General features: G+C 31.0%; 1 protein-coding gene across 2 annotated transcripts in view; it reads left to right on the top strand.

Annotated features, from left to right (window-relative positions):
- The window catches only part of LOC127710228 (methylcytosine dioxygenase tet3-like), a 47,838-nt gene extending 35,073 nt beyond the window's left edge, over positions 1-12,765 (top strand). For both annotated transcript variants that reach the window (XM_052215991.1, XM_052215992.1), the window contains 4 exons: positions 418-562; positions 1,919-2,008; positions 2,975-3,112; positions 5,090-12,765. In XM_052215991.1, the coding sequence (XP_052071951.1) occupies positions 418-562; positions 1,919-2,008; positions 2,975-3,112; positions 5,090-7,000 (2,284 nt within the window). In that variant the 3' untranslated portion in view covers positions 7,001-12,765. The remainder of the gene's footprint in view (positions 1-417; positions 563-1,918; positions 2,009-2,974; positions 3,113-5,089) is intronic.
- Positions 12,766-13,095: the final 330 nt, after the last annotated feature.

Raw genomic sequence — 13,095 nt, 5'->3', positions numbered from 1 at the left:
CTGTGGCCAAGTGGTCTAAGTAGTACATCTATTGTATCACTAGCATTTCAACACTGAGGTTGTGAGTTCAACTCATTCATTTTCTTTCACATCTTTATAAACTGTTTGGGCCTCTGTGGCCGAGTGGTCTAAGTAGTACATCTACGGTACTGTATCACTAGCATTTCAACATTGAGGTTGTGAGTTCAAACCCTGCATGTGGCAGGTGGTTTTGATTCCAATCTTTATTGACTAGGATTGCCAGTTTATTTAAAGGTAGGTTGTTTTCTCTGTCAACTCCAGCTTCTTTCATCAATAAAAACTGGCCACCACAATAAATCCAATAGTGCACAAAGTGGCATTATTACACTAACAATCAATCAATCATTTATAAAATGTTAATATTGTCTAATATGAAAATCGTTTTTTTTTTTCCAGGAAAACTTGTGCCTGTCAGGGAATCAATTTAGGAAAGAGAGGAGCATCATTTTCATTTGGTTGTTCATGGAGTATGTACTTCAATGGTTGTAAATTTGCCAGAAGTCAGACTGCAAGAAAGTTCAAGTTAAAAGATAGTAATAAGGTGAGTTTTTGGAAAGTTTGCTATAGCTATAAACTTTCCTAAGGCATCGGCCTCAAACCGGAAGTGACAGACTATCTTACTTTAGGATGTGTGTTCTACTCCTAGATATTGTAGTACTGGTGTTTGAAAACTAATTCTAGGAAGATGCTTTTGAGATTTTGAGTTACTTCTATTTTAATTCAAGCTGTAAGCTAATTAAAATAGAAGTATCACAAACACTACTCGAGGATCTGCACTGCACGGAAAATAAAATCAATACACACAGGAGACAGTAGTTTCTACGTTTTGCTTCGATCGGTATATTCTCCAGACATGCATGAAATCCTTTTATGTGCCTCCAAACGGGAGTACTATAATCCCGGTTTCAGGGGTTTCCTCCCGTCCTCCGGTTGAAGAGAAAATTAATACCGTGTTTAAAATATTTCACAAATGAACATTTTTCGACTCTTACTACGATTTTTACAAATGTTTATTAAAGACGTAAAAGCCTGAGTGTATCGAAAGTATCCTGGTATCTCATCTCTGCCCACAACAAACTCAAACTACAATAAATTCGGCCTATTGCATAATTGGCATCAGAAAATCGGACTGTAACAAGATTTGTAATTATACTACTTGCTAGACCGATCAGGCAATCACCAGTGCTTCTGCACAAGTGCGATGAGATTTTTACTAGACACAGGCTTTGGGCTACTGCTTAACGTCGCAGACTGTTTGTCATTCCAGGGTTAAGGGGCATCAAATGTCTGATTTAAGCTAATTTTTCACTGCTTGAGTATACATGGATTAATTTACTTTAAACTTTTTACTGATTAGTGAAATAAGTTTCCTTTCCTTTTTGAAAATTTACAGATATGCTTTTCTAGATTTGTGGGACTTTAGCCATTTACTTTGAGGTAATTCTAATGTGTCCAATGATATCCTTTGGCAATGATTTCAATTTATTCAGTATGATAAAAAAAAGTTTCGATTCTAGTTTATTTATATTTTACAAGTTTCTTGGAGTCAAATCATTTGTATTCTTGTTTTTAAAAATCGTGTAATCTTAATGCTATGGATAATACATAAAAAAAAAGATGCCTTAAGTCAGAGAATATTTTATTGCTGTTTAATGTATCATATGTTCAAGTTAGTTTTAGAGCCAACATTTACAGAAAGGATCTAGAAGGACTAGTTTCACATGCAGACCATTTTATAAGTGTAAAGATGGTCTGCTCATAACCTTCCTGTCTATGTTTCACATGGTCTTATATATTTTCATGAAAAAAAATGTGAATCCCTCAAAATTAAATTTAGATAATGTTCAAAACAGCTCATTCTTCAATGTTACATATTACAGATTCTTTCTCATTTCAGGAAGAAGAATTAGAGACTAAATTCCAAGAACTAGCCACTGATGTAGCTCCACTATATAAACAAATAGCTCCAGATGCTTATCATAATCAGGTGTGTGTGGTGTATTGGATATATATTGTGTTTAAAAAGCAGAATTTTTGCTATAAATGTTGACATGATAATTTGATTGATCAATAAAAATAACTCTTGTATTTTCTTTCAAGAAAACCGAATCTGTGATACTGTAAACCAGCAAATTTTCACAAGCGATTCACTTTCTCGAATACAAAAATAAAAATGAATATAAATTGTTGTCAATATGTCAGAGCTTTTTTTAACAAATACAAAAACAAGGTGATATACAGGAAAATAAATTGAAATATAAACACAACTGTAAATCGGAAATACAAATAAAATTGAGATTGGAAATGGGGAATATGTCAAAGAGACAACAACCCGACCAAAGAGCAGACAACAGCCGAAAAAATCCCGCACCCGGAGCTGGTCCTCAGCTGGCCCCTAAATAAAATTGTGTACTAGTTCAGTGAAAATGGACGTCACACTAAACTCCAAAACATTATAACTGATGCTACAATACAAAAGCATCAAAGAAAACCTTCAAACATGTAATTCCTTGCTATGGACAGGCACAAGTAAATGGTGCATAGTTAAAAACACAACTGGTTAACAACCTGTAATTTGCCTTATATCAAAAGCAATATTAGAAATGTGTCTGTTAGAGTAGCCATGTTGTCATACCATGCACTAGAAATATTTCTGTGTTTGTTATCCAGATACTATTAAACTGAAGGAATAATTTTATCAATATATTTTCCCAAAATATACACTTTGAAACTTGATGATGACGTTTAAGAGTAGTAATGTTCCGATTAACTAGCCTACTGGATCAACAGGTTCACTGACAGAAAATCTGAAAAATCTGCACAAAATAGCAAGATTGAGTGAAAATGAGTTAGTTGAAATATTTCATATAGACTTTGTGGAAACAAAAGAAATTTTCAGTTTCAAACCTGGATCTTGCTAAACGTAAAATAATTTCACTTGTTCATTTTGTAGGTTGCATTTGAAGATAAAGCAAGAGACTGTAGACTAGGGTTTCAGGAAGGACGGCCATTTTCTGGTGTGACATCATGTATTGATTTCTGTGCACATGCTCATAAGGATCTTCATAACATGAATAATGGCAGCACAGTGGTAAGTTTTCAGCTCACCTAGTTACAACAGAGAGAAAGTTTCAAGCTCACCTGGTTACAACAAAGATGAATTCTGTTCTGTCTTAATAACAAATTTCCACTACTGTTGACCTGGTTTTGTCCATTGCGATCTCTTTATTATATACAGTTTTTTTTATTGATAAACAGTTATTTCTCTATTTACTTCTGATGAGCAGAATCAACTCTAAAGAATAACATGAAAAATTGCCATCTTTTTAATTATTATTATTATTATTCAGTTGGCTGGAATACTTGTGAGGTAATATTCAACCAAAATAATGAATTTCCTTTACAAAATTTGAAATTTTCTTTGGTTGCCAACAAGTTTTTACAATTTTTATACACCAAAACAACATTTTTAGTAACATAAAATTTAATTGGATGTAAAAACAATAACAGGTCACTGTACAGTTTTTAAAAATTACTCCGGCTTCCTCCACCAAAAAAATACTGACCTCCACGAAATAGCACAATAGTGCTGAAAGTGGTGTAAAAAGTAAAATAACAAAATACTGAACTCCAAGGGAAATTCAAAACGGAAAGTCCTTTATAAAATGGCAAAATCAAAAGCTCAAATACATCTAACGAAAACACCAATCAATCAATCAATAAAAAATGAGCAAAACCCATATCGTAAAGAAAGCTATGAAAGGCCCTAGCATGCCAGATGTAAAATAACTTTAAATAGAAAACTAAAGGCCTGATTAATGATATATGGTATTGTTCAAAAGGATAACAGCATGATTTATAATTTCTATTAGTGTTCAAAATGACTACTGATTAAACATATGAAAGATATGAAAAATGTGCAGAAGTTATATTAGTAAACAACAGTTATGATTTTTGTCGAGCCTGCGACTTTTGTCGAGCCTGCGACTTTTGTCGCAGAAAGCTCGACATAGGGATAGTGATCCGGCGGCGGCGGCATTAGCTAACTTCTTAAAAGCTTTATATTTTAGAAGCTAGAAGACCTGGATGCTTCATACTTTGTATATAGATGCCTTATGTTACGAAGTTTCCCTCTGTCATATGTCCATTGTCCTTGACCTCATTTTCATGGTTCAGTGACTACTTGAAAAAAAAGTCAACATTTTTTGTAATGTTAATTTCTTTCTTATTATGAGTAATAGGATAACTATATTTAGTATATGTGTACCTTGCAAGGTCCTCATGCCCGTCAGACAATTTTCATTTGACCTCGACCTCATTTCATGGATCAGTGAACAAGGTTAAGTTTTCGTGGTCAAGTCCATATATCAGATACTATAAGCAGTAGGGCTACTATATTTGGTATATGGAATGATTGTAAGGTGTACATGTCCAACTGGTAGGTGTCATCTGACCTTGACCTCATTTTCATGGTTCAGTGGTCAAAGTTAAGTTTTTGAGTTTTGGTCTTTTTTTCTAATACTATATGCAATAGGTCAACTATATTTGGTGTATGGAAATATTTTATGATGTACATGTCAGTCTGGCAGGTTTTATTTGACCTTGACCTCATTTCCACGGTTCATTTCTCAGTGTTTAGTTTTTGTGTTTTGGTCTGTTTTTCTTCCAACTATAAGCAATAGATCAACTATATTTGTTGTATGGAAGGATTGTAAGGTGTATATGTCTGTCTGGCAGGTATCATCTGACCTTGACCTCATTTTCATGGTTCATTGGTCAATATTTAGTTTTCTTGGTTAAGACTGTTTCTTAGAAACTATAAGCAATAGGTCAACTATGTTTGGTTTATTGAATGATTTTAAGGTGTACATGTATTTCTCGTTTGGTTTATCTGACCTTGACCTCATTTTCTTGGATCATGTTAAGTTTATGTGTTACTTGTAGTAAAGCTTTATATTTAGGACTATCAACATAAAATCAATGGTTAGTAAAGAAGGCGAGACATTTCAGTGTGTGCACTCTTGTATAACACTTTTTTTCATTTTTTATATTTTTATATTTTAAACAGGTAGTGACTTTAACAAAACATAGAGGACTTGAGAAAGCAGAAGATGAACAACTCCATGTTTTACCCCTATATGTTATGGATATGTCTGATGAATATGGAAGTGCCGATGCACAGTATGAAAAAGTCAAAACTGGTGCGTTAGAAATTCTAAATTATTATCAAATGGAGGCTAGGATAAGAGCAACTCCACTGACACCTTCACGGAAAAAGAAAAAAGATGGGAAGAAAGGTAGCCCGGGTCGTAAAAAGGGCAGTGTAAATAAGAACAATTCTTCCCCTGTCACACCAAAAAGGAAAGTGGTCGAATCTACTCAGGATTCCAATATCTCATCAGACTTGTACTATAACGGTGAAAAACATGGGTCAAATTCAGGGACACCGCAAAAGACCACACCACTAAAGACCAAAAAATCTAGCAAAAGCTTAAGCTCAAAAACCAGTTACGAAGAATTAATGAACAATGCTTCTCAACCAGGATTTGCTGATCTCTACGATTCATTTTGGAATTATTTTTATTCATTTGGATCATTCCCACCTGCTGATTTTATGGCTTCCATGAACATGAAGGCACAGAGCCTTATCAAAAAATCTAAGGATTTAAATCAAACTTCCGAAAATAGGCAGCCCTCATTAGACATGAATGGAATTTCTCCTCAGATTGAATCATCATATTTGAATTCACATAATCAGGAAAACCATCATGATTTGAAAAATATTCAGACATCTTCCATTTTAAAATCTCAAGAAAAGGCAGCAGATGACACATTTCATAATCCATCTCATCCATTTCAATTCCCACAATGCAATTCATTTGAAAATAAAAAATATCAGGATGAACAAAGTGTTAAAAATCAAATAAATGCTCATGAACTTTCAGGTCAAATTGCCAATGGAGATACTGAGAAAATGTGTACCAATTTTACTGGTATTGTGAATGAAATTCAGAATGCATCAGGATATAAGAACGGTGCTATTGAACAAAATACCTCAAATGTTGATGGGCAGCATACTACTCTGCCTGTAGATCTTTCAAATAAACAACAGCCATATATCAATCCGTACTCTGGGAAAGACAATTCATTCCAAAATTCTGACACAAGTAGTAGAAATTACGAGTTGAAACAAAACGCAGCCTTTGAGTCACCTCTTCATCTTTTATCGGAGGCTGTCAGTATGAGAACAAACGAATTTAGTAACGATTTTTCGTCACAAGATCTACCTCAGAATACTCAACCTTATCATCTCGGTGATTCATCATTGAATAAGAATGTTCAAAATGGCCAAAGAACAGGTCAAAACGACTACATGAAAAATTGCATATCAGAATCTGTCCAGAATCCTTTTAATCCAATGCAAACGAATTCTGTAAATCTTGATGCTGATATAGACCAAAATATTTTAAAATGTGAAATTGAGTATAATGAAAATGCGTTTAGGGATCAAAATGTTGGGGGCGTTGCAATAGCATTAGGTCATGGTTCTGTTCTCTTTGAGGTTGCTAAACATGAACTGCATGCAACCACTGGACTCAAACAACCAAATCGTCATTCTCCAACTAGAATCAGCTTGGTTTTTTATCAGCACAAAAATATGAATTACAAACATCATGGTATGTTCATGTATGAAAAAAAATGTGAAAGAGTGCGACAAAAAAGACTTCAAGATTTAATGAATGGAACCGGTGAAAAAATACCAGATTCTGTACTAGAAAAGGCTATGAAAGGTCCCGGTAAGAAGAAAAAATCTAAAAAGGAGGAAAAGTTTGATATTATGAAAACAAGTGCAGCTCAATACAAATATATGTGGGACACAACAACAGCTAGGTCGGAAACCATGACAACTGAATCCGTTGTCACACATTGGGTAAAACCCCAACCAATGGTTACTGGTCCGTATCAACGTTGGATATAAAATATGATCTCATTCTATTAAAGATTCAGGGCTATTTTCATCCATAATTTTTGTTGTATAAATGACAATCGCAGCTGATGTATTTTTGCTTGCATTCACTTTATAATATTATTGATAATTTATTAACAAGGACCTTTGTCTTCAAGAATTATTGGGGGAGGGGGGATTTACTGGATACATTGTTAGTTTTTGGTATACAGTTTTCTTGATTATTTTTTAAGATATTACTTTCATCTTTAAGGGCAAAAATCTGACATGAAATAAGATATTTTTGCTACCTGTCTTAAGACCACACAAACAGAAGTTTCTTGGCTTGAATTTAAATCCCCATGTTGGTCATGTCTTCATTCACAATTTCTATACTTGTTAGGTGTACTTGACGTTTCTAAATTATCTACCTAAACAAATTTTGGGATTGAGGCTGTGAACACTTATGGTTGTTTAAATCACATGTATCAGCAGAAAGGATTACTATCAAAATTGTAAACTTAAGATATGTTGGAAATCTTATGTATGTTCGTTAAGTTAAGTTGATTTATTTAGTAAAATATAAATATTATGGGATTTTTTCATAGTTATTTTTGTTAGAGTATAGGGCTTTTTTTTTTTGTTTTGTTATAGTTTTTTTGTTATTTTTATTTCTTGTTTTGAGAAACAGAATTGTTAAGGAAAATTAATGTTGAAAATGAAATGTGCTACAAGGATTAATTTTTTAATTAAAAACAAATTTGTGTGATTGAACAAACATTGCATGATATTTGGTTTAGATCTATCCCTTTTAACTTGATTTTTTTTAAAAACTTTAAACACTTTTATAATTGTAATTCATATTCAGTCAAATTGCCTCATAGTACAAAACTTTTTTTTAAGTCATGGTATATTATGTTTAATTTCATCATTTTCAAACATTGTTTTTTTTCACTTGATGATATTTCTTTTTAAAATTCAGAAATAACAATTAGTACACCTTGAAGATTTATCACATGTGGTTGTTTGAAAAATACATCATTCATTTTAAGTATTTTATTTCAGTAAATTTATAAACTTTTCAATTTTATATTCACATATTTTTAACCATTTTATTATGTAGCATTTAGCTCAGGGATTGTCATGTAATTTAATTATATTTTTTTCTTCCTCTTTCTATAGATGCTGTTAATCTGTGATTTTGTGCTTTAATTCTTATTAATTGTAAAAAGAATCAAATTTGTAAATGAAATTTGCTGTACATAAATTCTATTGTAAATTATAAATTATTTATGAATGTGTTAAGTATTTTTTTAGTTATAAAGTCATTTTTTTTCTGCTGCACTGATCTATCAACACATAGGGTCAAATCTTTTTTTTATATATATGTTTGATGAATTGTCTCCCTTTTCAGAGCTTCCTTTCAAAATTTGAATTACTGACAACTTTTCTATAGAAATACACAAATAAGGGATAAGCTTGGAGATAGTTTTTTAGTTTTTTCTAACTCAATATACATGATTTAAAACTCTTTCACAAATATGTTGATATGATAAAGATACATAAATAATGAGTTTTCTCTGCTATATATTTTGTTTTGATATTAGTGTAATGTTTCTTTAACTCCTCAATTCATTACCAGAAATAAAAAAAAAATACAACTTTTGAATTTTTGAATTGCTTCCAGTCTTTACACAAATATCCCTAAAACAGACTTTGAACAAATAAAAAAAAATATCCACTGGAAACAAACCCCCTAGTGTATCACTATAAAATAAAAAAAGTAACAGCACAAAAAACATTTGATTGGAAAAGTTTATACACAAAAATATAAAATGACTTTTTAAATTTTGATACTGTTATTTACGTGCAGAATTTCCTGAAATTGCAAGAATAATTTATGCATTTTTGTCCATTGTTAAATAATTTAATTTTGGATGTAACACGTCTTCTGATTGACTGAAAGTTTTTTGTTTTTATCAGCTCAGACATAATTTTGTCATGTGACTGTGACGTCATCAACATTTTTTCATGATTTACTGCTTAAAAAATGAATTGAATTATAAGGCTGACTTTAATATTTTTTTCTGTCTATTCGAAATAATCTAAAAAATGTGGTGCACACTTTTGAATAACCCGCCACGCTGGTTATTCAGTGTGCACCACATTTTTTATACGACCGAAAAAAAATTTTGGGATCGTATAATGGTATTATGTCGTCATCGTCGTCTGCGTCGTCGTCCGAAGACACAGTGGTTTCCGGACAATAACTTTAGTTTAAGTGAATGGATCTCTATAAAATTTTTTAAGAAGGTTCAATACCACAAAAGGAAGGTTGGGATTAATTTGGGGGATGACGGTCCCAACCGTTTAGGAATTAGGGGCCCAAAAGGGGCCCAAAACAAGCATTTTTCTAGTTTCAGGATAATAACTTGTGTATTAGTATTTCGATTGCTCTGAAATTGTATCACAATGTTTAATACCACAAGTAGAAGGTTGGGATTTATTTTAGGGGTCATGGGGCCAACAGTTTAGGAATTAAGGGCCAAAAAGGGGCCAAAAACAAGCATTTTCTAGTTTCCAGACAATAACTTGTGTGTAAGTGTATGGATCTCTCTGACATTGTACTACAAGGTTCCATATAACAAAGGGAAGACTGGGATTGAGTTTGGGGTTAATTGCCCCAAACGTAGGAATTAAGGGTTAAAAAAAGGGCCAAAAACAGGCATTTTTCTAGTTTCCAGACAATAACTGTTTAATTGTATGGATCTCTCTGAAATTGTACTACAATGTTCCATACTACAATGGAAAGGCTGGGATTGAGTTTTGGGGTTATTGCTCCCAGGGAGGTTTCAAAAAAGTTTGGGGGGGGATTTTTTTTTCCAATTTTTTTAAGGGATTCATATTTTTTTTCAAAAGTTTTAAGAAGAAATCTTCAATTGCACAGTATTGTGCAATAGATTTGTAAGATCTTTAACCACATTTATTTTGTGTCGGAAACCTATATTATGTTAAAAAATTGATCACAATCCAAATTCAGACAGTATCAAGCTTGAATATTGTGTCCAAATTTGCCCAAACTGTTCAGGGTTCAACCTCTGCGGTCTTTCAGGCTGCACTCAGCGAAGCATTTTATTATGTTATTTCTTCATAGACAGAAAAAATATTACAATCATTCCTTAAATAATCATTATCTTAAATGCATGAAAAATTTCAGAATTTATAGTACTCTAAAAAGAATTATGATAAAAACAATTAGGGAGTATTTCTATTATTTGACAAAAGAGTTGATCATGTAAAATGTTGATTCATTTATTTTCATGGATATTTGATTTTGGCAAAGGTTTGCATATATTAAAAGCCTATAGAAAATTTGTTTAAAATTCAATTTAATTCATGGTTGACCTATCTCCACGACATCCACAAGAAATTTTTGCTCCACGAATAATAAAGAATCCACAGCATATGTTGATAGTTAGTGCAATAAATATTTTAAAATGGTTTTATGCTAGATTGTTTGTTGTTAGTTAAGATGTTGTTGCCTATCAGACGTTTTTATTCTTTCTTTCTCCTAAATATATTTTGTATTATATATAAATTATGATTTTTTTTTTCCTCTTGGAATATGATGTTGAAGAAATATTTTTATTTGAAAATATAGTGCTGATTAAATCATGGAAATTATTTATGTATTAATTTGTATGTATATTTTTGGAGAAATAATAAACAGAATATTATTCACACAAAGTATGAGAGAATATTATAAAGTAAAATTAATAACTACAGTTTATGGGTTATGAAAGTGCTAAATTTGGGATTGGATATGAATTGTTCTAATCTTTAATGTTTATCATAATTACCTGAGTATATTGTAAAAAGTATGATAATAAAAAATACCAGTTTATGGCCATGTTTATAAGAGTACAAGTGTCCAAAATGATAAAAAAAGTAGAAATTAAGACATTATAGTTCATTCTCAAAACATAATAGAGCACTCTCCATATGATATATATATTTTTACCCCTTTAAAAAAAAACTTTCTGAAAAATCTCTGGCTTCATCTGTGAATAAATTCATAAGAATTTCTAGTCAGTTTACGCTTCCAGAAACAATGCAATTTCCTACCTAATTAGGGTTATTTTTATTTTAATTCTTATTTACTGTATCTGTATAGAATGAGCATGATTATTTTTGTTTATAAATCTTAAATATGAAAATCTAAAATTCCTTATAGATTTTTTTCATATTGGGTTATACAGGAGTTATAAGTTTTTACTTTTAACTAAGTGACATGATTTTAATCTAACTCTGTGCAGATAGATATTCCAAACCCCCTTTTTTTAATCTGTATGATTTTGTGTGTACTCAGGTCTTCATTGATAAATAATAAGTTAATATGTCAAATTGTAAAAGTATGAAGCATGTTTTTTTGCAGACACATAGAAAAATCATCTTGTATAATACTATAGTTCTACTCTCTGGACAATTAAATTAACAAAATACTGAGCTACCTCGAGTGGAAAATAGAGGATTTAACATAATACATCTGTAGAATCTATTGCTGAGTTCACATGTAATTAGAATTCCATTCGCATTCGAAATGTTTTAGGTCTGAACGTAAATTTCTATACAAATTGCAATGCGCATCAAATTGGCTTTACTGTCCGACTGGCGTTAACTTTTAATTCGCATTATTAATTAATTGATTATAATTTATAACAGAACAACTATTTGGAACCAATAACATCTCCAAACTTGCTCTCTTGATCTGATTCAAAATTATTACATTTTGAAAATGTATGTTTAAAAGTAAAAATTTAAAATTTTTAATTATGTCCAATAATACAGTCATTTACGATCAAGTAGAAAATAAATATTTTTGAAGGTAATAAAATTTCATGATTTATTGGTCAATGGAAGATAAAATAAATCTGAAACTTAAACTGGTAACTTTTTTCAATGTTTTTTTTTCTACCTTTCAAAATTTACATCTAAAACAAGTTTAGTTCAATCCCTTAAGATAAAAAATGTCGACGTTATTGACAACCTATATTAAGGTCAATGTACAGAGAATTGTAAAAAATTTCAGTCATAATTACATATCGTATATATCATACATATGTTGTACTTTTCATATAAATCTACCCATTTTTTCGGTTACCCAAGATGCCCTTTTCAGAAATGAAACTACATGTACCATACTTTTTTTACATCTTTTTTAATTTTTGAAATCTTTGTAATCACATTTGTGCTCCATATATAGATATAAGTAATAGAGTTATGGTGTTCACTTGATTTTTTAAAGTTTTTTTGTTTGTTTTTTTTTTAAGTAGCACAATTTTTTAACTTACACCTTTAATATATTTTGATTTTTATGAAAGTTTTATTTTAAACAGCAAATATTTTATCGAAATGAAAGGGGGGTAAGAATTTATTTGAAAAACAATTTACAATCTTTTAACATATGCTTTTAGATATATTTAAATTTTTTAAAGTCTTGTTCTAACAGCAAAACTTTTATTGAAATGAATGGGGGGGGGGGGTAAGATTTTTTTTAATTTCTCGCAACTTGTGCTAGCTATCCTGTCATTGTTTCTGTATGTTTGTGTTGTATGTTAGTGAATTTGAAATATTTTTATAACATGGAAATTCATGTTGTTGTATAAAAATATTATACTTTTTATACACATATATATGTAATGGATATTATTATAGAGAGTAAATGTGATTTCAGAAAGTTTTACCAAGTAATATTTATTTGGTATGTCTATTTACAAACAATTAAAACATTTTCTGAACTTTTTGTCTATTTCTTTGATAATCATGATGTGTTTAGATCTATAATTTGCTATATGATCAAAATTAATGCAAATGCTTTCGAGTAGGCCTCTATTTTACTTCAAACATGCCAATCTTCTTTATGCTAAGTTTTTCTTATGTATGGTTTCACACTTGGTCATCCGGGAAGCTTTTTATAACTTACTATACAGTATGTGATTTGATCATTGTTAAAGGCTGTATAGTTACCTTTAATTGTGTACATCTTTGTCCTTTGGTCTTCAATGGAATGTAATCTCATTGGCAATCATAGGAAAGATTTTATATTTGGTCTGGATCTTGATTATGTT

This window comes from Mytilus californianus, unplaced genomic scaffold (assembly GCF_021869535.1).
Source record: "Mytilus californianus isolate M0D057914Y unplaced genomic scaffold, xbMytCali1.0.p SCAF_7, whole genome shotgun sequence".
NCBI lineage: Eukaryota > Metazoa > Mollusca > Bivalvia > Mytilida > Mytilidae > Mytilus > Mytilus californianus.
The sequence above is the reverse complement of the archived record's forward strand: the minus strand, read 5'-3'. Positions and strand labels throughout refer to the sequence as shown.